Source organism: Jaculus jaculus, chromosome 13, assembly GCF_020740685.1.
Source record: "Jaculus jaculus isolate mJacJac1 chromosome 13, mJacJac1.mat.Y.cur, whole genome shotgun sequence".
Classification (NCBI taxonomy): domain Eukaryota; kingdom Metazoa; phylum Chordata; class Mammalia; order Rodentia; family Dipodidae; genus Jaculus; species Jaculus jaculus.
Genome location: NC_059114.1, coordinates 28,914,366 through 28,939,606, shown reverse-complemented (window position 1 = coordinate 28,939,606; position 25,241 = coordinate 28,914,366). Strand labels below are relative to the sequence as shown.

The following is a 25,241-nucleotide window of genomic DNA, read 5'->3' as shown; positions in this document are numbered from 1 at the left end:
CGCACCCCCCGGGTCACCCCCGGCCGCGCGGATTGGACGGCGGCGCCTGCGGCGAGGAGCGGCGAGGAGCGCCTTGCGCGCGCGCCGGGGGAAGTCGAAAGTTAGGAAAGAAACTTGGCGGACCGCGCGGAAGCGTCCCGCGCGCCGCCGGGGCTGGCGACCATGGAGGAGCCCCCGCCGCGAGAGGAGGACGAGGACGAGGAGGAGGCAGGGCCCGAGGGCGCCCTGGGCAAGAGCCCCTTCCAGCTGACGGCCGAGGACGTGTACGACATCTCCTACGTGGTGGGCCGCGAGCTCATGGCCCTGGGCAGCGACCCCCGCGTGACGCGGCTGCAGTTCAAGATCGTACGCGTGCTGGAGATGCTGGAGGCGCTGGTGCAGGAGGGCAGTCTGGCGGCCGAGGAGCTGAAGATGGAGCGGGACCACCTCCGGCGCGAGGTAGAGGGGCTGCGCACAGCTGGCCCGCCCACAGCGGGAGAGGTGAGTGTGCCAGCCGCCGCCGCTGTGCAGAGGCCTTTCTAGCACAATCCACCGCATTCCTGTAGTCCTCAGATTGGAAACCGTGAGACAGCAAACATTACTTGAGCAGTTACTTAGTGACTGGCTTTGCACAATACCCCACACCTGGGAGTATCTTTAACCTTGACCTAGAACAGTGGTTCCTTCTCGGGCACTAGCATGCATGGGAATCACTCAAAGAATGGTCCCTTAAAGGGGGCAGGCAGCACCAAAGTCCATCCCAGAGTTCTGGACTCTGGAATCTAGACTAGCATCTGAGAAGCTGCATCCCCCACCACCTGCCAGTGCTGGGGATTGAAATCAGAGTGTTAAACATGACAAGCAAGTGCTCTGCCACTGAGCTACATGGCCTGGCCCTTTCCTGAGGAGGGTGAGATAGTCTTATGTAGCTCAGGCTGGCCTGGAACTCAGATTCTCCGCCCTCAGCCTACCGTGTGCTGAGATTACAGGTGTGTATCACCATGTCCAACCAGACTGTATTTCTTTGTGTGTGTCTAGGATGGAGAGGGGTGTGTGTGGTTAGGACAGACTCTCATGTAACCCAGGCTGGCAGCCAAAGATGACTTTGATTCTCCTGCCTCCAACTCACATGTGTTGGGTGTACACATGTATGCCACCAGGAAAGAATGTATTTCCTTTTTAAAAAATATTGTATTGTGAGACCGTACCTCAAAAAAATAAACAAAAAATATTTTACTGTTTACTTGCAAAGAGAGAGAGAGATAATTGGTGTGGCAGAGACTCCTGCTATAGCAAACAAACTCCAGATGCATGCACCACTTTATGCATCTGCCTTTACATGTGGATACTAGGGTTAAAGGCAAGCAAGTGTCTTTAACAGCTGAGCCATTTCCCTAGCCCACGAATGTATTTCTGACTAGCTTTCTCCTGATACTGTTGACCTTACCTACACTTAGAGAGGCTCTGGGTTAGAGTAAGACACATGAATCTCTAGTTGTGAGTGATGGTAGAGACCCTGTACCTGGAAGGTGGAGCAGGGAAAGGAGGGAGAGGAGAGAAAGGTTGATATGATTCCTGGGTTCCTGGGTATGAGCACAAGGAGACAAACACTCTAAAAGACTCAGAGCAATTGCCTAATTGTGAGAAACTGTAAGGAAGATGAGTGCATTAACATAGATTTTTGTTTTAAACATTTATTTAGGGCTGGAGGGGTGGCGTAGCAGTTAAGGCATTTGCCTACAAAGCCAAAGGACCCAGGTTTGATTTCCTAGGATCCGCATTAGCCAGATGCACAAGGGGGCACATGTATCTGGAGTTTGTTTGCAGTGGCTGGAAGCCCTGGCACACCCATCCTCTCCCTCTCTCCTCGTCCTCTTTCTCTGTCAAATAAATAAATAAATAAAAATAATTTTAAACTTTTTTTTTTTTTTTTTTTTTTTTTGGTTTTTCGAGGTAGGGTCTCACTCTAGCCTAGGCTGACCTGGAATTCACTCTGTATTCTCAGGGTAGCCTCAAACTCATGGTGATCCTCCTACCTCTGCCTCCCAAGTGCTGGGACTAAAGGTGAGCACCACCACACCCGGCTAATTTTAAACATTTATTTAGGGATTTCTTTTGGTTGTTCAAGATAGGGTCTCACTATAGCCCAGGCTAACCTAGAACTCAGTCTGTAGTCCCATGCTGGTCTCACAATGATCCTTCCCACCTCTGCCTCGTGAGTGCTGGGATTAGCTTGTCACCATGTCTGGCTTTTTTTTTTTTTTCTTTCTTAAGTTTTGGTTTGTTTTTTTGAGACAGGGTCTCACTGTAGTCCTGGCTGACCTGGAACTCACTTTGTAGCCCCAGTTTGCCTTGAACTCATGGTCATCCTCCTACCTCATCCAGCTTAAATTTTTACTTATTTTGAGTGTGTGTATGGGTGTGGGACACTCCAGAGTCTTTTGTCAATGCAAACTAATGCCTGTCTGGCTTTATGTGGATGGCTGGGGAGTTGAATCTGGGTTGGCGTGGTAGTTTGAATAGATGGCTCCTAATATATTTAGTGTTTTATTACTTTGTAGTTTGGATCGGCAGCCACCTGGCTGGAGAAGGTATGGTGGTGGGATTGAAATTCCAATCTAAAGATATATAAAATGTGCCTAGCTGGAGCTCCTAAAGTGTGCTTTGTTGTGTGGCTTTTGGCTTGAGGCTCTCTCTCTCTGCTTGGGTTTGTGAAAGCAGGCCAGCTTCTTCTGCCATTATGGAACTTCCCCTATAACTGTAAGTTTCAGTAAATCTCTTCCTCCGTAACTGTGCCTGGTTTGGAAGTTCATCTCAGCGAACCTTAAGCTGTCTGCTATAGTTGGCAAACTTTTCAAGCAAGTGCCTTTAATCATTAAGCCATCTCCCCAATCCCAGAATACATATATATGTATATATGTGTGGGTACATATAAATTACATATATATCACAATGCAAAAACAATATGTATTATATATGTATTTTTTTTGTGTGTGTGTGGTTTTTCGAGGTAAGGTCTCACTCTAGCCCAGGCTGACCTGGAATTCACTCTGTATTCTCAGGGTGGCCTCGAACTCACGGCGATCCTCCTACCTCTGCCTCCTGAGTGCTGGGATTAAAGGCATGCGTCACCATACCCGGCTTCCAAAGTGATTTTTTAAAAATATATTTTAAAAAAATTTACTTGAGGGCTAGAGAGATGGCTTAGTGGTTAAGCGCTTGCCTGTGAAGCCTAAAGACCCCGGTTTGAGGCTTGATTCTCCAGGACCCACGTTAGCCAGATGCACAAGGGGGCGCACGCCTGGAGTTCAGTTTGCAGTGGCTGGAGGCCCTGGCGCGCCCATTCTGTCTCTCTATCTGCCTCTCTCTCTCTCTCTCTCTCTCTGTTGCTCTCAAATAAGTAAAAATAAACAAACAAACAAAATATTAAAAAAACTTATTTGAGAGAGAGAGGCAGATGGAGAGAATGGGTGTGTCAGGGCCTTCAACTACTGCAAATGAACTCCAGACACATGCAGCCTTGTACATCTGGATTATGTGGGTCCTAGGGAATCAAACCTGGATCCTTTGGCTGTGTAGGCAAACACCTTAACCTCTAAGGCCATCTCTCCAGCCAATCTTTTAGAAAACTTTTTGTTCATTTTTATTTATTTATTTATTGAGAGCAACAGACAGAGAGAGAAAGAGGCAGAGAGAGAGAGAGAGAGAGAAAGAATGGGTGTGCCAGGGCCTCCAGCCACTGCAAAGGAACTCCAGACACGTGGCTCCCTTGTGCATCTGGGTAGCGTGAGTCCTGGGGAATCCAGCCTCAAACTGGGGTCCTTAGGCTTCACAGGCAAGCACTTAACCACTAAGCCATCTCTCCAGTCCTCAATTGAGGCAAACTTTTTTTGTTTGTTTTGAGGTAGGTCTCACTCTAGCCGAAGGTGAATGATATTCACTATGTAGTGTCTAGGTAGCCTCAAATTCACAAATAATCCTTTTGCCTCCAAAATGAATTTTTTGTTTTTGTTTTGTTTTTCGAGGAAGGGTCTCATTCCATCCCAGGCTGACTTGGAATTTACGGTGTAGTCTCAGGGTGGCCTCGAATTCTCAGTGATCCTCCTACTTCTGCCTCCCAGGTGCTGGAATTAAAGGTATGTTCTGCCATGCTCAGCCAAAGTGAATTTTTATATCGCAATCTAGTACTCATTATTTTTAAAACTTTTTTGTTTTGTTGTACTTTGTTTTGTTTTTCAGATAGGATCTCACTCTGTAGTCCAGGCTGAGCGCTCTTCTTCCCTCAGTCTCCAAGTGCTGGGATTACAGATCTGAGTCACCGTACCAGTCATATTTCTCCTACTGCTAAGTCACAGTGACAATCGTATCTGTAGAGGAGGTCCTACCTTCATATCTATTCTGCATGATGAATAAATATCACAATTAGTAAACTGACTGTAGAAAGTCAAAAAGAGGAACTTCTTGTCTAGTCTTGCTCAGCTTCATCCACTGTGACCTCCAGGCACCAGGACGGAGGAAGTGTGTTAGGTGTGGGAACCCTGTGGTCTTCTTGGGCTAGGTGATTTCCTCTTTGGGGCAGAATGGAGAAGTGTCACCAGGCAGCAAATGAGGAGGCACATTTTCTCCCTTAGTCACCCTCAGGAGGGCAGGAGCTGGGTATGGAAGAGGGTGTGCTGGTAAGGTGGAGTATGCCTGTCATTTAACACTTGAAGGCCGAGACAGAACAGTGGAGAATTTGAGGACAGCCTAGGGCTAAGTTACATGGCAAGACCCTGTTAAAATTAAAAAATAAATAAAATAAAATAGAGCTTAGTGTGGTGGCACTCTGAAAGCAGAGGTAGGAGGAATTGCTGTGAGTTCAAGGCTAACCTGAGACTACATAGTGAATTCCAGAGTGAGACTGTACCTCAAAAAACAAAACACTGGGCTGGAGAGATGGCTTAGTTGTTAAGGTGCATGCCTGCAAAGCCTAAAGACCCCGGTTCGATTCTTCAGGTCCCACATAAACCAGGTGATGCATGCAATGTGGAGTTCATTTGCAGTGGCTAGAGGCCCTGGTGTACTCATTCTCATTCTCTCTCTATCTCTCTCTCGCTCCCTCTACCTGTAATAAATAAAAATAAATAAAATCTTTAAAAAAAAAACACAATAGAGGCTGGGCATGGTGGCGCACGCCTTTAATCTCAGCACTCCGGAGGCAGAGGAAGGAGGATCACCATGAGTTCAAAGCCACCCTGACACGACACAGTGAATTCCAGGTCAGCTTGGGCTAAAGTGAGACCCAACCTTGAAAAACCAAAACCAAAACCAAAACCAAAAAAAAAGGAAGAAAGATAGAAAGGGGAGGGAAAAGTGCATAAATTAAAATAAATTCAGAAAAAAAAATTCAGAGGCCTGGCATGGTGGCACACACCTTTAATCTTAGCACTCAGGAGGCAGAAGTAGGAGGATCACTGTGATTTCAAGGCTAAACTGAGATTACATATTGAATTCCAGGTCAGCCTGGGCTAGAGCAAGAAGCTACCTCAAAAATAAATAAATAAATAAATAAATAAATAAATAAAGGAAGGAAGAGAGAGAGAGAGAGAGAGAGAGAGAGGGAGAGAGAAAGAAAGAAAGAGAGAGAAAGAAAGAAAGAAAGAAAGAAAGAGACCATGCATGGTGGCACACACCTTTAGTCCCAGCACTTGGGAGGATGAGATAGGAGGATCACTGAGTTCAAAGCCAGTCTGGGCTACAGAGTGAATTCCAAGTCATCCTTGGAAAGAGTGAGACCCTGCCTCAAAAATAAACAAAACAAAAAAAGAGAATGAGGGCTGGAGAGATGGCTTAGTGGTTAAGCGCTTGCCTGTGAAGCCTAAGGACTTTTTCTATAAATTCCAAAAAGTTACTAAGTTGCTGCAGACTAACTTTAGTTCCCCGGGTACGTAACATATTTTTCAGCATATGTACAAAAAGCATGCGACTACTACCTTGTCCCATTTTTACTTATTATTACTCTTACTTATTATTACTCACCGCTCCCTTTTTTCTTTTTCCGAGCGCACTCCTTTTCAATCCAGCGGTGTCCTTCACTGTATCCCCGTCTTCAGGCCACACGTTTGGGCGCCACTTGCTGGAGCCTGCCGGCTGAAAGGGTTCACGCCTGATGGGGAGTGAGGATTAAGGAAAGACAAAAGAAAGAGTGAAAGAATGGACTCCAGTCCAGGGCTGAAGCCAGGACTGAAGACATGGTTTATTTCACAGCATTCCTTTTTATATCTTTTTACAAACAGTTTTTCCATAGACAAAGATTTTATGAGCTTTACAGGTTCCTATCAAAAAACCTTCCTGTTACAGAGTTTTTGCATTTCAATCATTTCTAAGTACAAAGGACCAGCCAAATGGCTGAAGATACCTAATCTTGCTTACAGGTAGGCTGCTATAGTTTTGCTAATGTCTTGCTGCCAGAAGCCCAGAGCTATGGATACAAGTCCAGCCAGAATGGCTCCCGACACCCAGGTCCCATGTTAGCCAGATGCACAAGGGGGCGCACGCGTCTGGAGTTCGTTTGCAGAGGCTGGAAGCCCTGGCGCGCCCATTCTCTCTCTCTCCCTCTGTCTTTCTCTCTGTGTCTGTCGCTCTCAAATAAATAAATAAAAATTTTTTAAAAGAAGAGAGAATGAGGGCTGGAGAAATCTCTCTCCCTCTATCTGTCTTTCTCTCTGTGTCTGTCGCTCTCAAATAAATAAATAAAAATTTTTTAAAAAAAGAGAGAATGAGGGCTGGAGAAATGACTTTTTTTGCCTATAAAGCCTAAGGACCTGGTTTCAGTTCCCCAGTACTCACTTAAAGCCAGATGCACAAGGTGCACATGTGTCTGGAATTTGTGTTCAGTGGCTACCTGCCCTGCTGCACCCATTCTCTCTCTCTCCTCTGTCTCTCTCTGCCTCTTTTTCTCTTGAATAAATTTTAAAAAGATTCTTATGTTCATTTAGCCAGTTGTGGCACATGCCTTTAATCCCAGCATGTAGGAGACTGAGGTATGATGTGGGAGGATTGCTGAGTTTGAGGCCAGCAGGCATTTGCCTGCAAAGTCTGAGGACCCCGGTTCGATTCTCCAGGAGACTACATAAGCCAAATGTACAGAGGGGCGCATGCGTCTGGAGTTCGTCTGCAGTGGCTGGAGGCCCTGGAGTACCCATTCTCTCTCTTTCTCTCTGCCTCTTCCTCTGTCTCTCCCTCAAGTAAATAAATAAATAAATATTAAAAACAAACAAAAAACTAAAGCCTGGTGTGGTGGCCCACACCTTTAATTCCAACACTTGGAAGGCAGAGGAAGGTGGATCACCATGAGTTTGATGCCACCCTGAGACTACATAGTGAATTCCCTCACTCGAAAAACAACAGCAGCAGCAGCAAATAATAATAAATAAATAAATAAAAACCAGGGAGTCTGGAGAGATGACTCAGTGGTCAAAGTCACTTGCATGCAAAGCCTGCCATCTTGGGTTTGATTCCCAGGACCTATATAAAGCAAGATAAGATGCACAAAGTGGCACATGTGTTGAGTTTATTTATGGTGGAAAGATGCCCATTCTGTCTTGCCCTCTCGAACTCTTGGTGATAATCCTACCACTGCCTCTCAAGTGCTGGGATTAAAGGCATGCACCACCATGCCTAACTCCCCGGCCCCAAATTTTTTTAATTATTTTATTTTTATTTTTATTTATTTATTTATTTATTTTGGCTTTTCGAGGTAGGGTTTCACTCTAGTCCAGACTGACCTGGAATTCACTATGTAATCTCAGGATGGCCTTGAACTCACAGAGATCCTCCTACCTCTGCCTCCCGAGTGCTGGGATTAAAGGCGTGCGCCACCATGCCTGGCTTATATTTATTTATTTATTTCATTTTACTGGCTTATTTTTGTTTATTTATCTGAGAGAGAGAGAAACAGGGAGAGAATGGGTGCACTAGGGCATCCAGCCACTGCAGTCAAACTCCAGACACATGTACCATCTTGTGCATCTTGCTTATGTGGATCCTGGGGAGTCAAACCTGTGTCCTTTGGTTTGGCAGGCAAGTGCTTTAACTGCTAATCCATTTCTCCAGCCTTGCCCACAATTTTTTTTGTGGGGGGGTCAAGGTAGGGTTTTGTTCTAGCCTAGGCTGTCCTGGGATTTACTATGTAGTCCCAGGGTGGCCTTGAACTCTTGGTGATCCTCCTTCCTCTGCCTCTCAAGTGCTGGGATTAAAGGCATGAGCCGTCTTGCTCTGGCCCCCTAACTTTTTAAAAATTGTTATTCTACGGGGCTGGAGAGATGGTTGAGTGGTTAAGTGCTTGCCTGTGAATCCTAAGGACCCTGGTTCAAGGCTTGACTCCCCAGTACCCACGTAAGCTAGATGTACAAGGTGGCACATGCATCTGGAGTTCGTTTGTAGTGGCTGGAGGCCCTGGTGTGCCCATTCTCTCTCTCTCTGTCTGTCTGTTGCTCTCAAATAAATAAACAAACAAAAATACTTTTAAAAAATTGTTATTCTATTTTACTTTTGAGTGGGGTGGAGGGAATGGGTCCTCCAGGGCCTTTCAGACTCACATGCCCCCTTGTGGCGCATGTGTGGCATTGCCTTTGTGTCTCTGTGCATCTGGCTGCATGGCACCGGGAGATTCAAACATGTGTTCTTAGGCTTTGCAGGCAAGCACTTTGATTGCTAAGCCATCTCTCCAGCCCCTAAAAAGTATTTTTAACAAAACAAAAATGCAGATCTTTCCTTTCAGAGATGTATAGTCCAAGGTAATGAGGGTGGACCCTAAATAGTGTCTTATTTTTCAGGTGAACCTGGGACCAGACAAAATGGTGGTTGACCTGACAGATCCCAACCGTCCCCGCTTCACTCTACAAGAGCTGAGGGATGTGCTTCAGGAGCGCAACAAGCTCAAGTCACAACTGCTTCTGGTACAGGAGGAATTGCAATGCTATAGGAGGTAGGCTCCCTGCCACAGCCTCCCTGCCCTGCCAGAGCAAGCTTCAGGTCCTCACTGGACCTCACAGTGTTTTTATGTTCATTCAATTTAGTGAGCACTGACTAATCCGCCAGGCACTGCGGATATAGCAGTTATTTAAACTGAGAAAGAGAAGCTCCTTGCTAATCCAGTAGGAAAGGGAAGACATGACAGAGAAGGAAGTCATGTTGGGCCTGGTAGTGCATGTCCAGCTCTTAGGAGTAGGGAGTTAGGAAGATCATGAATTCAAGGCAGTCCTTGGCTATATAGGGAATTAGAGGCTATCCTCAACTACATGAGTCCTTATCTCAAAAAATAAACAAGGGGTTTGGGATATAGTTTGAGTATTTGCTTACTATGCACAAAGCCCTGGATTCTGTGCCTAGCACTACAAAGGATGGCCTGTGGTGATACATGCTTATTATCCAAGAACTCGGGAAGAAGAGGTAGGAAAACAAAGTTTAAGGTTATACTCCAGTACATAATAAGTCTGGGTTACATGACACTGTCACAAACATATGTAAAATGAATATCAGAATCAGATGCGTCATCTCTAGGGGTTATAATAAGCTATTATTTTCATTTTACAGTTGGGAAACCTAGGCTTAAGAGAATTTATACATATCCTATTCTCAGAAAGTAGAGAGTTTGAAATACTAGCCAATGCTGTTAGACAAAAGAAAGAAGTTAAGAGGCATAGGAGGTAAGAAGATCACCATGAATTCAAGGCCAGCCTGAGACTACAGAGTTAATTCCAGGTCAGTGTGGGCTAGAGTGTGACCCGATCTGGGGGAAAGGGGAAAAGGCATCAACAGTGAAGGGAAGAATCTTTCTGACTCTAGTATGTTTTTTTTTGTTGTTGTTTTTAGGTAGGGTCTCTGTGGCAGTTTGAATTTATGCTCCCTCCCCATAGACTCAAAAGTTTTATTAAAGCTTGTACCTTGGATTTCCAGCCACATGGATGGGAGAGGTGTCACTGTGGGCTGGTGGATCTGAATTCCAGCCTAAAAATATGCAGACTTCCTGCTGTTTACAGCAGAGCTTTTTCTCCCGTGGGTTTGGTAAATGTGGCTATCTTCTGCCATTATGGAACTGCTTGTGAATCTATAAGCCTGAAATAAATATCATTCATCCCATAAAATGTGTCTGGTTTGGAGGTTCATTCCAGCAGCGTAGAACTGACTACAACAGTCTTGCTCCAGCCCAGGCTGACCTGGAATTCATTATGTAGTCTTAAGCCAGCCTAGTACTCACAGTGGTCCTCCTACCTCTGCCTCCCAAGTGCTGGGATTAAAGGGGTGCGACGCCATACTCAGCTGACTGGAGTACTTTTGACCTTCAGAGTATTACAAAACCCTAATAACCATTTTATTTTAAGAGCTTTACAAATAAAATACCTATGGGTTGATCATTTTTTTTGTTTGTTTTTGGTTTTTGGAGGTAGGATTTGACTCTAGCCCAGGCTGACCTAGAATTCACTATGTAGTCTCAGGGTGACCTCAGACTCATGGTGAACCTCCTACCTTAGCCTCTGCAGTGCTGGGATTAAAGGTGTGTGCTACCACACCTGGCCAAGAACTACAATGAAAAGAAAGTCTGGGCTGTAGAGATGGTTCAGTGGTTAAGGCACTTGCCTGGGAAGCCTAAGAGCTCATGTTCAGATTTCCAGGTCCCACATAAGCCAGATGTGCAGGGATGCAAGCACACGATGTTGCACTTGCCCACAAGAGTTTGTAGCAGCTGAGGCCCTGGCGTGCCCATTCTCTCTCTCTCTTTCTCTCTTTCTCTCAAAAATAAAAATAATAGGGGCTGGAGAGATGGCTTAGCAGTTAAGGCATTTGCCTGCAAAGCCAACGGATCCGGTTCAGCTCTCCAGGACCCATGTAAGCCAAATGCATAAGGGGGTGTATGTGTCTGGAGTTGGTTTGCAGTGGCTAGAGGCCCTGGTGCCTATTCTTTCTCTTTTTCTCTGCCTCTTTCTCTCTCTCAAATAAATAAATACAATATTTTTTTAAAAAAATAAATAAAAATAAAAAGATTATTTATTTAAAAAAAAACAAAAAAGCATTTCTTTGTCCCCACCCCCCACTTCTCCCAGTGGCCTTATTCCACCAAGACAAGCCCCAGGAGGAAGAAGAGAAAAAGATGCTGTGGCTACCAGGGCCAGCAATAGCAACAGGGACAAGGAGGAGAGGACGATCATGAAAAAGCTGTGAGTCACCTTTCTACCTCTTTTCCCACTAAGTAATAGCCATGGGAGGACATAGGGGTTGGTAGGAGGCTGGACAGCTGCCACAGGGAGGCTGTTGTTTCTTGGTGTGGTGCTGTAGCTGATCAGAAATTGTGTGCCAGGGCATGATGATCATGACCTCTGCGGGACAGATGTCTACGTACTGGACAGATACCTATCAGTACTGGCAGGGTGCTGGGAATTCTCGTTGTTTGAATCAGAATGTCTTGTTACTCTAGTACTTTATTTTATTTTATTTTATTTTATGTTTTTGGTTTTTCAAGTTAGGGTCTTGCTCTAACCCAGGCTGACCTGGAATTCACAGAGATCCTCCTACCTCAGCCTCCTGTGTGCTGGGATTAAGAGTATGTGGTACCATACCCAGCTCTAGTACTTTAGAGCACAGTGTTAATACAGATATAAATATTTTCAATTTTACTTTCCATGGTTTGACTTAACTGTGACTAGTGAATTGAAAAATATGAAATGTAAAATTCTAGAAATAGTTTTAAATTGCATGCTGTTCTGAGCAGTGTGCTGAGATCTTGCGCCTCCCACTGTCTTCAGTTTGGGATGTGAATCCTGTCTTTGTCTTGCTTCTCCAGGCTATGAATACTCCCTACCCATTGTCACTTGGTAACCATCCTCTTTATCAGATCAACCCAGGCAATAATACAGTGTTTGTGTTCAGGTCAACCATATGTTGGGTTTTTTGTTTGTTTTTTGAGGTAGGGTCTTACTGTAGCCCAGGCTGACCTGGAATTCACTTTCTTACAGCAATCCTCCTTCCTCTGCCTCCAAAATGCTGGGATTAAGTGTGTGCACCACCACACCTGGCTCCATAGCTTATTTAATAGTGGCTCCACGGTATTAGAGTCATGGTGCTGGCAATTAGGAAATGTCAAAGAGAATCATCTGTATTATTCTTCCTTTAAGTTAAAAGGGGAAAGTTTACCATAGATATGTATGTAAAGGAAATATATATTACCCATAGGACTTAGTACTATCTGCTGTTTAGGACATCTACTGGGAGCCTTGAACATATCTCCATCACATAAGGAGGTACTATTATTGAATCATCACAATGACCTTATTGGATGACATCTGCACATATATATGCATACAACCAGATACAATAAAGAAAAAAAAATAGGGAGTTGGAGGGTTGGCTTAGCAGTTAAGGTGTTTGCCTACAAAGCCCTCACTTTCTACTTCATAACTCCACTGTCCATCTTCCCTCCCCTTCTTAATCAGTCTCTCTTTTACTTTGATGTTATCATCTCTTTATCCTATTATTTCAGCTTTTTTTTTATTTGCCAGTACCCATGGTAGCCAGATACAAAAGGGGCACAGGCATCTGGAGTTCATTGGCAGTGGCTGGAGGCCCTCGCAAGCCCATTCTCTCTCTCTCTCCCTCCCTCCCTCCCTCCTTCCTCTTTCTCTGTCAAATAAATAAATAAAAATAAAATATATTTTAAGGACTTCCGGTTAAGATGGCACTGTAGGAACCATGCCAAAACAGCCTAGGGGAGAAAGAGCAAAAAAACAAATAAACAACAACAACAAAAAAAAAAACCCAGAAAAATACACTCTTCTACTAAAAAGTGAGGTGTATAAGAATTACCAGTGGCAGCAGAGAAGTAGGACAGACCCAGAGCATCTAGAGCCCACACAGGCAGGCAGAAGTGGCACCAGCAGGGGCAGCACCAAGTCTGCAGGGACACAGCTGCAAGATTCAGTTTGAGCCACAGGAAAAGCTAGGTAAGGGGATTTTCCACTCATACCTAAGCTCCTCACAAACTCAAGAAATGTGAACGGGGGACTGCAGCAACCAATGGATGAGCAGATCGCAAGGTAGAGGATCATGTGGACCAATGGGAGAACTAGAACCACCATCCATAGCATCCCCTCCCCACCACCAAAAAGTATTAATGCATCAGAAATGACCTCCAGTGAGAATGAGTTAGAGGAAATGCCTGAGAAAGATTTCAAAAGAAATAAATATAAATATGCTCAAACAAGTCAAAGAGGAAATCAAAGGAATCAAAGAAGACACAGGAAACCAAATTAGTGAAATGAAGAGGCCAATATAAGACATATATAAGGAAATAGAAATAATAAAGAAAAACCAGTCAGAATTACTAGCAACGAAGAACACAGCCAGGCATGGTGGTGCACGCCTTTAATCCAAGCACTCGGGAGGCAGAGGTAGGAGGATTGCCCTGAGTTCAAGGCCACCCTGAGACTCCAAAGTGAATTCCAGGTCAGCCTGGGCTAGAGTGAGACCCTACCTCAAAGAAAAAAGTCAGTCAATGAAATAAAAAACTCTGTAGAAATTTCACCAGTAGAATGGATGAAGGAAAGGAAAGAATATCTAAACTAGAAGACCAGGTGGCAGATCTAAAATAGTCCAACAAAGAGAAAGACAAAACAATAGGAAAGTATAAATGGGAATTTCAAGATATTTGGGATACTATGAAAAGATCAAACATAAGAATTCAGGGTATAGGGCTGGAGAGATGGCTTAGCGGTTAAGCGCTTGCCTGTGAAGCCTAAGGACCCCGGTTTGAGGCTCGGTTCCCCACGTCCCACGTTAGCCAGATGCACAAGGGGGCGCACGCGTCTGGAGTTCGTTTGCATAGGCTCGAAGCCCTGGCGCGCCCATTCTCTCTCTCCCTCTCTCTGTCTTTCTCTCTGTGTCTGTCACTCTCAAATAAATAAATAAATAAATAAATAAATAAATAAATAAATAAAAATGTTTAAAAAAAAAAAAAAGAACTCAGGGTATAGTAGATGGAGAAGAATTTCACTCCAAAGTCATAGTAGGCATTTTCAACAATATCATAGAAGAAAACCCAAATTGGGAAAGAGATGCCATTGCAGATACAAGAAGCCTTTAGAACACCAACCAGACAAAATCTTGAAGGAACCTCTCCTCACCATATTATAATTAAACTACCAAACATACAAACAAAAGAAAATATATTGAAAGCAGTCAGAGAGAAAAATCAAGTCACCTACAAAGGCAAGCCCATCAGGATCATAGCAGATTACTCAACACAAACTTTAAAAGCCAGAAGTGCTTGGAGTGATGTACCAAATCCAGAAAGATAACAACTGTCAACCAAGGTTACTTTATCCTGCAAAGCTATCCATTCAAATAGATGGAGAGGCCGGGCGTGGTGGCGCACGCCTTTAATCCCAGCACTCGGGAGGCAGAGGTAGGAGGATCGCCAAGAGTTCGAGGCCACCCTGAGACTCCATAGTGAATTCCAGGTCAGCCTGAGCTAAAGTGTGACCCTACCTCGAAAAACCAAAAAAAAAAAAACAAATAGATGGAGAAATAAGGACATTCCACAACAAAAGCAGGCTAAAGGAATACTTGACGACAAAACCAGCTCTACAGAAAATACTTGAAAGAATCCTCCATGCTGAAGAGAAAGAAAAGCACACATATAAGGAACCGGGAAAAAAACAAACCACACTCGAATGCTAATTAACACAAGAGAGCAAAGGTAAAACTGGAAGAAGTACAAAAAACATGGCAAAAATAAATGCACACCTTTTAATACTGTCTCTTAATATCAGTGGCCTCAATGCCCCAACCAAAAGACATAGGTTTATAGACTGGGTTTAACCAAAAGATCCTTCAATTTGTTGCCTCCAAGAAACTCACCTTTCTACAAAGGATAGACACTATCTTAGGGTGAAAGGTTGGAAAGTGGTGTTTCAAGCAAATGGGCCTAGAAAACAAGCAGGGGTTACTATCCTAATATCTGACAAAGTAGACTTCAGTCCAACATTAGTTAGGAAAAAAAAGGAAAGTCACTTTATATTGATTAAAGGCACCCTCCAACAGAAGGATGTTACAATATGTACATATATGCACCTAACATGGAGGCCCCCAACTTCATCAAACAAACACTGTTAGAACTAAGGTCACAGATAACACCAAACACAGTGGTGGTGGGTGACTTCAACAACTCACTCTCATCAATTGACAGGTCATCCCGGCAAAAAATAAACAGGCATCTGGATTAAAAGAGGTCATAGAAGAAATGCACCTAACAGATATATACAGGACATTTCATCCAAATGCTACAGAATACACATTCTTTGCAGGAGCTCATGGAATATTCTCTAAAATAGACCATATATTAGGACACAAAGCAAATCTTAACAAATATAGGGAAACTGAAATCATTCCTTGCATTCTATTTGACCACAATGGAACCAAACTACAAATCAATAGCAAAAACAGCTATAAAGCATACACAAAATCATGGAAACTAAACAATATACTACTAAATGATGAATGGGTCAATGAAGAAATCAAGAAGGAAATCAAAAAAATTCATAGAGTCAAATGATACTGAGAACACAACATTCCAAAACCTTTGGGACACAATGAAGGCAGTCCTAAGAGGAAAATTCATAGGTTTAAGTGCCTATATTAAAAAATTAGAAAGATCTCAAGTAAATGTCGTAATGCTTCACCTTAAGGCCTTGGAAAAAGAAGAACAAGGTAAAGTAAAAATCAGTAGATGGGAAGAAATAATAAAGATTATGGCAGAAATTAATGAAATATAATACACACACACACACACACACACACATATATATACATATCAAAAGAATCAATGAAACAAAGAGTTGGTTCTTTGAAAGGATAAACAAGATTGATAAACCCTTAGCAAATCTGATCAAAATTAAGACACAAATTAATAAAATTAGAGGTGAAAATGACAACATCATAACATACCAGAGAAATTCAAATCTCATAGGGACATACTATAAAAACATATACTCCACTAAATATGAAAATCTGAAAGAAATGGATGATTTCCTTGATTTATATGACCTACATAAATTAAATCAAGATGAGTCTTATCACTTAAATAGACCTATAACAAGTATGGAGATCCAAACAGTTATCAAAAATCTCCCAACTAAAAAAAGTCCAGGCCCAGATGGATTCACTGGTGAATTTTACCAGACCTTCAGGGAAGAGCTAACACCATTGCTTCTTAAGCATTTCCATGAAATAGAAAAAGGAGGAATCCTACCAAACTCCTTCTATGAAGCCAGAATCACCCTGATACCAAAACCAGGCAAAGATAGAACAAAAAAAGAAAATTACAGACCAATCTCCCTCATAGACATAGATGCAAAAATTCTCAACAAAATATTGGCAAACAGAATACAAGAATATATCAGAAAGATCGTTCACCCTGACCAAGTAGGCTTTATCCCAGAGAAACAGGGATAGTTCAACATATGCAAATTGATACATGTAATACATTATATAAATGGACTGAAGGACAAAAATCACATGATCATCTCATTAGATGTAGAGAAAGCATTTGACAATATCCAACATCCCTTCATGATAAAAGTCCTAGAGAGACTGGGAATAGAAGGAACATATCTCAATATAATAAAGGCTATTTATGACATGCCTACAGCCAATGTATTACTAAATGGGAAAAAACTGAAAGCTTTTCCACTACAATAAGGAACAAGACAAGGGTGTCCACTGTCCCCACTTTTATTTAATCTAGTATTAGACGTCTTAGCCTTAGCAATAAGGCAAGAGACACACATAAAAGGGATAAAAATTGGAAAGGAAGAGATAAATTATCATTACTTGCAGATGATATGATTCTATACACAAAGGACCCTAAGGACTCTACCAAGAAACTGATAGAGCTGATAAACACCTACAGCCATGTGGCAGGATACAAAATAAACACACAGAAATCAGTAGTCTTCCTGTATGCTAACAACAAACACACAGAGGATGAAATCAGAAAATCACTCCCATTTACAGTTGCATAAAAAAAAAAATAAATAAAGTACCTTGGAATAAACCTAACCAAGGAAGTGAAGGATCTCTACAATGCACATTTTAACGCAAGTGAGAAATTGCAGAAAACACTAGGAAATGGTAAAACATCCCTTTCTTCTGGGTTGGAAGAATCAATATTGTGAAAATGGCAATCTTACCAAAAGCAATCTACGCATTTAATGTAATCCCCTATCAAAATTCCAATGGCATTCTTTACAAAAACTGAAAAAAACAATCCAAAAATTCATTTGGAATCACAAAGAATCTCAAATATCTAAAACAATTTTGAGCAACAAAAATAAGGCTGGTGGTATCACCATACCTGATTTTAACCTATACTACAGAGCCATAGTAACAAAAATAGCATGGTACTGGAACAAAAGCAGACATGTAGATCAATGGAATGGAATAGAGAACCCAGATGTAAGTCCGGGTAGCTATAGCCACCTGATATTCGATTAAAATGCCAAAAATACTCATTGGAGAAAAGCCAGCCTCTTCAGCAAATGGTGCTTGGAAAACTGGATATGTATCTATAAAAGGATGAAAATAGATTCTTCTCTCTCTCCATGCACAAGAATTAAGACCAAGTGGATTAAAGAATTTAGCACCGGATTTCAAACTCTGAAACTGCTAGAGGAAAAAGTAAGGGAAACCCTTCAACATATTGGTCTTGGCAAAGACTTTCTGAATATAACCCCAATTGCTCAGGCAATAAAATCACATATTAACCACTGGGAACTCATGAAATTATAAAGATTTTGTACAGCAAAGGACAATGTTAATAAAGCAAACAGGCAACCTACAGAATGGGGAAAAAAATCTTTGTCAGCTCTACATTTGATAGAGGAATAATATCTAGGACATACAAAGAACTAAAAAAAATTAAATAATAAGAAAACAACACAATTAAAAAATGGGCTATGGAAGTAAATAGAGAGTTCTCAAAAGAAGAAATACAGATGACATATAAGCATCTGAAAGACTGTTCTGCATCCCTAGTCATCAGGGAAATACAGATTAACACACCCTTAGGGACTTTGACTTTATTAGGTTATTTGCTTGTTTAATCCCAACTCTTGCATAAATACTCCGTGCTGGTTTTGATTCAGTGTGTATATTGCTCAGTTGAATTTTACAATTAGCCTGTATTTGGCTCCACCCAACCTACTATAATACTTGCACAACAGGCAAACTAAACACCTAGGGTCACTTCTGCTGTTACTCTAGGAACAATATAAGAGCCACACTTCACACCTTAAGCTCCTACCCTGAAGATACATAACATCTAAGAACACTGCAAATGATTGGAAAACCCAAGTATCAAATTAACTCAGAATGCAAAAATCTCTACACTGTAATACAAGAAACACAAAAAAATCAAGACAATATAATTCCACCAAAAATTACAAATTCATCAGAATCCATCTCCAATGAGACTGATTTAGATGAAATCCCTAACAAAAAATTCAAAAGAATGATTATATCTATGTTCAAAGAAATCAAACAAGAAAACAAACTCCTGAAGGAATTCCCAGAGAACACAAGCAATTTGCAGGAAAATGGATGGATCTGAAAAGGATTATACTAAGTGAGGTAGAGGTAACCCAGGCCCAGGAAGCCAAGCGTCTAAACATCTAAAAAAACATGTTCTACATTCCTAGTCATCAGGGAAATGCAGGTTAAAACTACGTTGAGATTCCATCTCACTCCTCTCAGATTGGCTACCATCATGAAAACAAATGACCATAAATGCTGATGAGGATGTGAAAAAAGAGGAACCCTTCTGTACTGTAGGTAGAAATGCAACCTGGTCCAGCCATTGTGGAAATTAGTGTGGAGGTTCCTAAGACAGCTAAAAATTGATCTACCATATGACCCAGCTATAGCACTCCTAGGCATACATCCTAAGGACTCATCCTATTTCCTTAGAAGTACATGCTCAACCATGTTTATTGCCACTCAATTCACAATAGCTGGGAAATGGAACCAGCCTAGATGTCCCTCAACTGATGAGTGGATAATGAAGATATGGCACATGGGTGCCACTTTGTGCATCTGGCTTTACGTGGGTACTAGGGAGTTGAACCTGGAACCTTAGGCTTTGCCAGCAACCATGTTAAGTACTAGGCATGTCTCCAGCCCCCTCTTTCTCCTCCTTTCCCCCTCCCCTTCATGGTTTTTCAAGGTAGGATCTCACTCTAGCCCAGGCTGACCTGGAATTCACTGTGTAGTCTCAGGGTGGCCTTAAACTAAAGGTGATCCTCTTACCTCTGCCTCCCAAGTGCTGGGATTAAAGACATGTGCCAGGACACCTGGCTTCTCCTTTATTATTTATTCATTTATTTGAGAGAGACAAAAAGAGGCAGATGGATAAAGAGAATGATAGTGCCAGGGCTTCCAGCCACATGTGCCACCTGTGCATCTGGCTTTACATGGGTACTGGGGAATCAAACCTGGGTCCTTAGGCTCTGCAGGCAAGTACCTTAACCACTGAACAACCTGTCTAGCACCCACCCCCACTTTTTCTTTTCATTCTTTCTTTTTTAGAGGCAGGGTCACTCTGTAGTCCCAGGCTGGCCTCAAACTCACAGTGATACTCCTACCTCTGCCTCTCTGGTGTTTGGACTAATGGGGTATGCCACTATACTGGCTGCTGCTGCTGCTGCTTCTTCTTCCTTCTTCCCCTTCTTCTTCTTCTCCTCCTCCTTCTTCCTCCTCTTTTTTTTTAAAAATTAATTTAATTTTATTTTTTATCTTTTCACAATTTTTATTAACATTTTCCATGATTATAAAAAAATATCCCATGGTAAAACCCTCCCCCCCACACTTTCCCCTTTGAAATTCCATTCTCCATCATATTACTGCCCCATCTCAATCCCTCTTCTCTTTTCTCTTTGCCTATCCTCTTCTCCTTTATCTACTTTTTAAAATTTTTGGTTTTTCAAGGTAGGGTCTCACTCTAGCCCAGGCTGACCTTGAATTCACTACACAGTCTCAGTGTGGCCTCAAACTCACAGTGATCCTCCAACCTCTGTTTCCTGAGTGCGGAGATTAAAGGTGTCTGCCACCACAGCTGGTAACTTTATCTACTTTTTGCTGTAATATGAATTGAACCCAAGGTCTCCAACCACTGAGATATTACCTTACCCTTATTTTACTTCTTTCATATTTTGAGACAAGGCCCAGGCATGCATTGAACTCAGACTGTAGCCCAGGCAGACCTGAATTTGTAATCCTCCTGCTTCAGCCTCCCAAGTAGCTGGTATAACATGTCTTTACCACCAGTCCTGGATTGGGGTTTATTTCTGATAAGCAGCAATGTTCAAATCCCATTCACTAATTCATAGCCCCACATCCTTCTGATTTTTCAAGGTAGGGTCTCTGGCTCAGGCTGATTGGAAATCACTATGGCGTCTCAGGGTGGCCTTGAACTCATGGTGATCCTCCTACCTCTGCCTCCCAAATGCTGGGATTAAAGGCGTGAGCCACTATGCCTGGCCCAGGACCCTTCTTATGACTAGAAATATCATGGGTTATTTTGTTTTTTAGACACAGTGACTTTGAACTCCAGATGCTTTTGCCTCAGCCTCTTGAATGTTGGAGTCAGAGACAGGTCTGTACCACCATACCCAACTTGGAAGTAATGCTGAGATGTTGTGTTTTTTTTTTTTTCTTTTTTTCTTTTTTCTTTTTGTGAGATGGTGTTTTGTGGTCAGCCCCAGGCATTGCTCTTTCTTCCCAAACTTTCTGAGGAGGAAATTGCCTTATTGTTGGGTGTTCATCTCAGGTGTTCATCTGTCCACTTTTTTTTTTTAAGTTTTTTTGAGGTAGAGTCTTGCTCTAGCCTACTAGATTCACTGTGTAGTCTCAGGGTGGCCTTGAACTCACAGCGAGCCTCCTACCTCTGCCTCCCAAGTGCTTGGATTAAAGGCATGTGCCACCATGCCTGGCTTTTTTTTGTTTGTTTGTTTGAGGTAAGGTTTCACTCTAGACCAGGCCACCCTAGAACTCACTCTGTAGTCCTGGGCTGGCTTCAAACTCATGGTGATCCTACCTCAGCCTCCCAAGTGCTGGGATTAAAAGCATGCACCACCACGCCCAGCTCTGAATGGAATTTTCAGCCCATGCCTGCTCATGAGTGGCTTACACTGTTCTCTTTTCTCCCAGGTTCTCTTTCCGGTCTGGGAAGCAGATCTAAATTGAAAGTCATAGCGAGGCAGTGGCCTTCAGCCTTGAAGAGAAGATGTCGTCTAGAACTGTCCCTCTACACTGTGTCTACATGGTGCTTGGTCCTTTTACCTGCTCTCACAGCAGCCTGAGGAGGAAGAAGATGAATTCTCATGGGTTCACTGCTCCCTAGTTGTAGAACTGGACAACCATGAACGTTTGGCCAGGACAGAAGTAACAGCACCAAGAAATTAAGGAAGCAGAAGGGCCACCTCTTGCCCAGAGAAGCCTCTGGCAGGCATATAGTACTAGCTCCACGGATAACCCATCCTTTAACATGTGGCAGAGTGAGAAAAGTGGGAAAATATGGAATTGACTTCAGTGATATTTCATGAGTACTCAATTTTGCTCAAACAACTTTCTTTCCATGGTTTTGTATTAAAGTGGCTTTTGTAGTTTCTGTAGCTGTTTTAGGATGGTCTCTTAGAATTAAGTCAGTCTGTATAGTATGTACGTGTGGGCATATGGTACATATTTATTTTGCTGAAGCTCCATTATGTTGTTTTGAAAGACAGAGTTTCTGCAAGCTTGGCATGGAGGCATAAACCTTTAATCCCAGCACTTTGGAGGCTAATGTAGCAGGATTGCTATGAGTTCAAGGCCAACTACAGAGAGAGTTCTAGTTTATCCTGTGCTAGAATGGGACCATTTCCTGTGGGGAAGGGGAGAAGAAGGAAAATTTGCTGCAAATTATAAGATGCTATTTAATTATTTAAATTTATTAGAAGAAAATGGATACACAAGAGCCTCTTGCCATGGCAAACAAACTCCAGATGCATGCGCTATTTTGTGTATCTGGCTTTATGTGGGTACTGGGGAATTGAACCTGGGCAGTCAGGCTTTGCGAGCAAAGGCCTTTGACACTTGAATCATCTTTCCAGCCCCCCGAAGCTATTTGTTTTTAATATTTATTCTGTTCAGAGATATAAAAATGCAAAACAGCCCAGCATGGTGGTGCATGCCTTTAATCCCAGCACTGGTGAGGCAGAGGTAGGAGGATCCCTGTGAGTTCAAGGCCACCCTGAGACTGCATAGTGAATTCCAGGTGAGCCTGAGCTAGAGTGAGATCCTACCTAAAGAAAAAAAAAAGTGCAAAACAAATAACCACTCTGCCATCAGAGACACTCAGTATGAAGAACTCCATGGCTGCCCAAAGAAACCCCTGAGCTGCCACATACACCTTTGGGGCCCAACTCCTGAGTAACACTGTTTTGTTTAGTGTGTTCCACTGCACCATGGACAATCTAATTTGTTGTTTTATTTATTTATTTACAAGAACAGACTGAGGGGGGGAACATGTAAGGTGACTGGACCACTGAAGGTAAAAAAGGCAGGAAGTTGTGCACTTGCTAGAAATCAGAGGATCTTGCCTAGTTCCCTAGACCTGTTTCTCCACAAACAACCAAGACCCCTCCTGGGAAGGAGGACTTTCATAGGATTTAAACATCATGGTTGATCATGTTCAGCCTCTGGAACTTGGTGTCAGGGCTAGCTGCTTCCAGAGACAGCCCTTAGCCCTAACCAGCCAGCTGTCCCTCTGGCTCACCTGAGCTGGAAGATAGCCCACCACCATAAGGTTATAAATACCTTTGCAAGGGGAGGGCAGGTACTCTGACCACTTGGAAACTTCCAGCTGTGAGTGAGTAGTTTCCTCAGCTGGGCCTGAGTGGTTAAGCCTGGGCCTAGATCCAGGCCCAGCTGTGAGGGGCCACCTAGCCCTTGCTCTCCACATGGGCTCCTTTACCTCTTCCAGCTCACCATGTGGCAAGATCTCAAATTTTCTTTTCTCTCTCCTCTTTCTTTGGTTTCACCAGGCCCTCCACATGGGATCTTGAGCAATGTGGGTGCCTTTCCTTGGTTCAGTAATAGTCTCAGTAATTCTAATAATGTAATAATTATCCTTCTCAGTCTTTTTTTTTTTTTTTGAGGTAGGGTCTCACCCTAGCCCAGATTGACCTGGAATTCATTATGAAGTCTCAGGGTAACCTTGAGCTCACTGCACTCCTCCTACCTCTGCCTCCCCAGTGCTGGCATTAAAAGCGTGAAGTACCACGCCAGGCCTCAGTCTTTATTATTATTATTATTATTTTTTTTTTATTAACAACTTCCATGATCGTAAACAATATCCCATGGTAATATCTTCCCTCTCCCAATTTTCACCTTTGAAACTCCATTCCCCATCATATACCCACCCCCTCTCAATCAGCCTCTCATTTATTTATTTATTTATTTTTATTAACAACTTCCATGGTTGAAAACAATATCCCATGGTAATGCCCTTCCACCCTCCACTTTCCCCATTGAAACTCCATTATCCATCATACTCCCTCCCCCTCTCAATCAGTCTCTCTTTAATTTTGATGTCATGATCTTTTCCTCCTCTTATGATGGTCTTGTGTAGGTAGTGTCAGGCACTGTGAGATCATGGATATCTAGGCCATTTTGTGTCTGGAGGAGCATGTTGTAAGAAGTCCTACCCTTCCTTTGGGTCTTAACATTCTTTCCTCCACCACTTCCGCAATGGACCCTGAGCCTTGGAAGGTGTGATAGAGATATTGCAGTGCGGAGCACTCCTGTCACTTCTTTACAGAGCTATGATGCCTTCTGAGTCATCCCAAGGTTACTGCCATCTGAAAAGAGAAGGTTCTCTACCCAAAAGTGAAAGTAGCATTAATATATGGGTATGAACAATAAGAGAGGTGCTTACCGGGCAGTTTGATAAGCATAGTATATACATTTATCTAGACATCAGCAGATGTTACACCCCTAGGGCTCATGACTACCCCTGTTTTAAGTTTTCAATATCAGGAATGTGTTTTTCCCCCCATGGAGCAGGCCTCCAGTACAATTGGAGGGCAGTTCGTTTCCACCATGACAAACATGCCACTATTGCAACCTTTGGCTCATTTGGTCTGGCTGGCCGGGCTTGCAGTATCCACTGTTGAGTATCTTCACTGGTGGAATCTCTTTCTCCCATTGAACTACATGTAGAATGGCTTCTTCTAGTTTCTGTCAGCTGGTCTACATGGAGGAGGTTATCAGCTCAGTTCCAGCAGGATTTCTCAGTGGCCTTGCAGACCAAGTATGTGGAGTCTTCAGCAATAGGGTCTTACCATCTGGTGGGAAACCAAGGGCCTTGGCAATGGCCTATAATGTTTTGGGGGGATCAGGGACCTCCCTGGCCAACAACTCACTGGAGGGATCCCATCCCTGGCACTGAAAATTTTCTAACAACAACTATGACTCCTGAGTGTTCCATTGTCTGAAACCAGAGGATTCCATATGATTTATTTGCATCCTCTTAGATTTTGATTAGCCCTCCTTCCCAATTTCCTTTACTCAATCTCTGCCCCTGACCTCACTTTGGACCTTTTCACCCCGATTAATCTGTTCTTCTACTTACATATATACAATACTATTCTATTAAGTACCCTCCTCCCTTCCTTTCTCTTCCCTTTATATCTCCTTTTTAACTTACTGGCCTCTGCTACTAAGTATTTTCATTCTCATGCAGAAGCCCAATCATCTGTAGCTAGGATCCACATATGAGGGAGAACATGTGGCGCTTGGCTTTCTGAGCCTGGGTTACCTCACTTAGTATAATCCTTTCCAGATCCATCCATGTTTCTGCAAATTTCATAACTTCATTTTTCTTTACCGCTGAGTAGAACTGCAGTGTATAAATGTGCTATATATTCATTATCTACTCATCAGTTGAGGGACATCTAGGCTGGTTCCATTTCCCAGCTATTATGAATTGAGTGGCAATAAACATGGTTGAGCATGTACTTCTAAGGAAATGGGATGAGTCCTTAGGATATATGCCTAGGAGTGTTATAGCTGGGTCATATGGTAGATCTATTTTCAGCTGCCTTAGGAAACTCCACACTGATTAGCACAATGGCTGGACCCGATTACATTCCCAGCAACAGTGTAGAAGGGTTCCTTTTTCCGCATCCCTTCCAGCA

At 42.9% G+C, this 25,241-nt stretch overlaps 1 protein-coding gene across 1 annotated transcript; it reads left to right on the top strand.

Annotated features, from left to right (window-relative positions):
- Nucleotides 1–107: 107 nt before the first annotated feature.
- Nucleotides 108–21,673, top strand: Rilpl2 (Rab interacting lysosomal protein like 2). Its single transcript, XM_004668451.2, has 4 exons — nt 108–480; nt 8,796–8,947; nt 11,064–11,177; nt 21,214–21,673. The coding sequence occupies exons 1-4, from the start codon at nt 163–165 to the stop codon at nt 21,242–21,244; spliced, it is 615 nt and encodes a 204-aa protein (XP_004668508.2). The 5' UTR covers nt 108–162; the 3' UTR covers nt 21,245–21,673.
- The last annotated feature ends 3,568 nt before the right edge of the window (nt 21,674–25,241 follow it).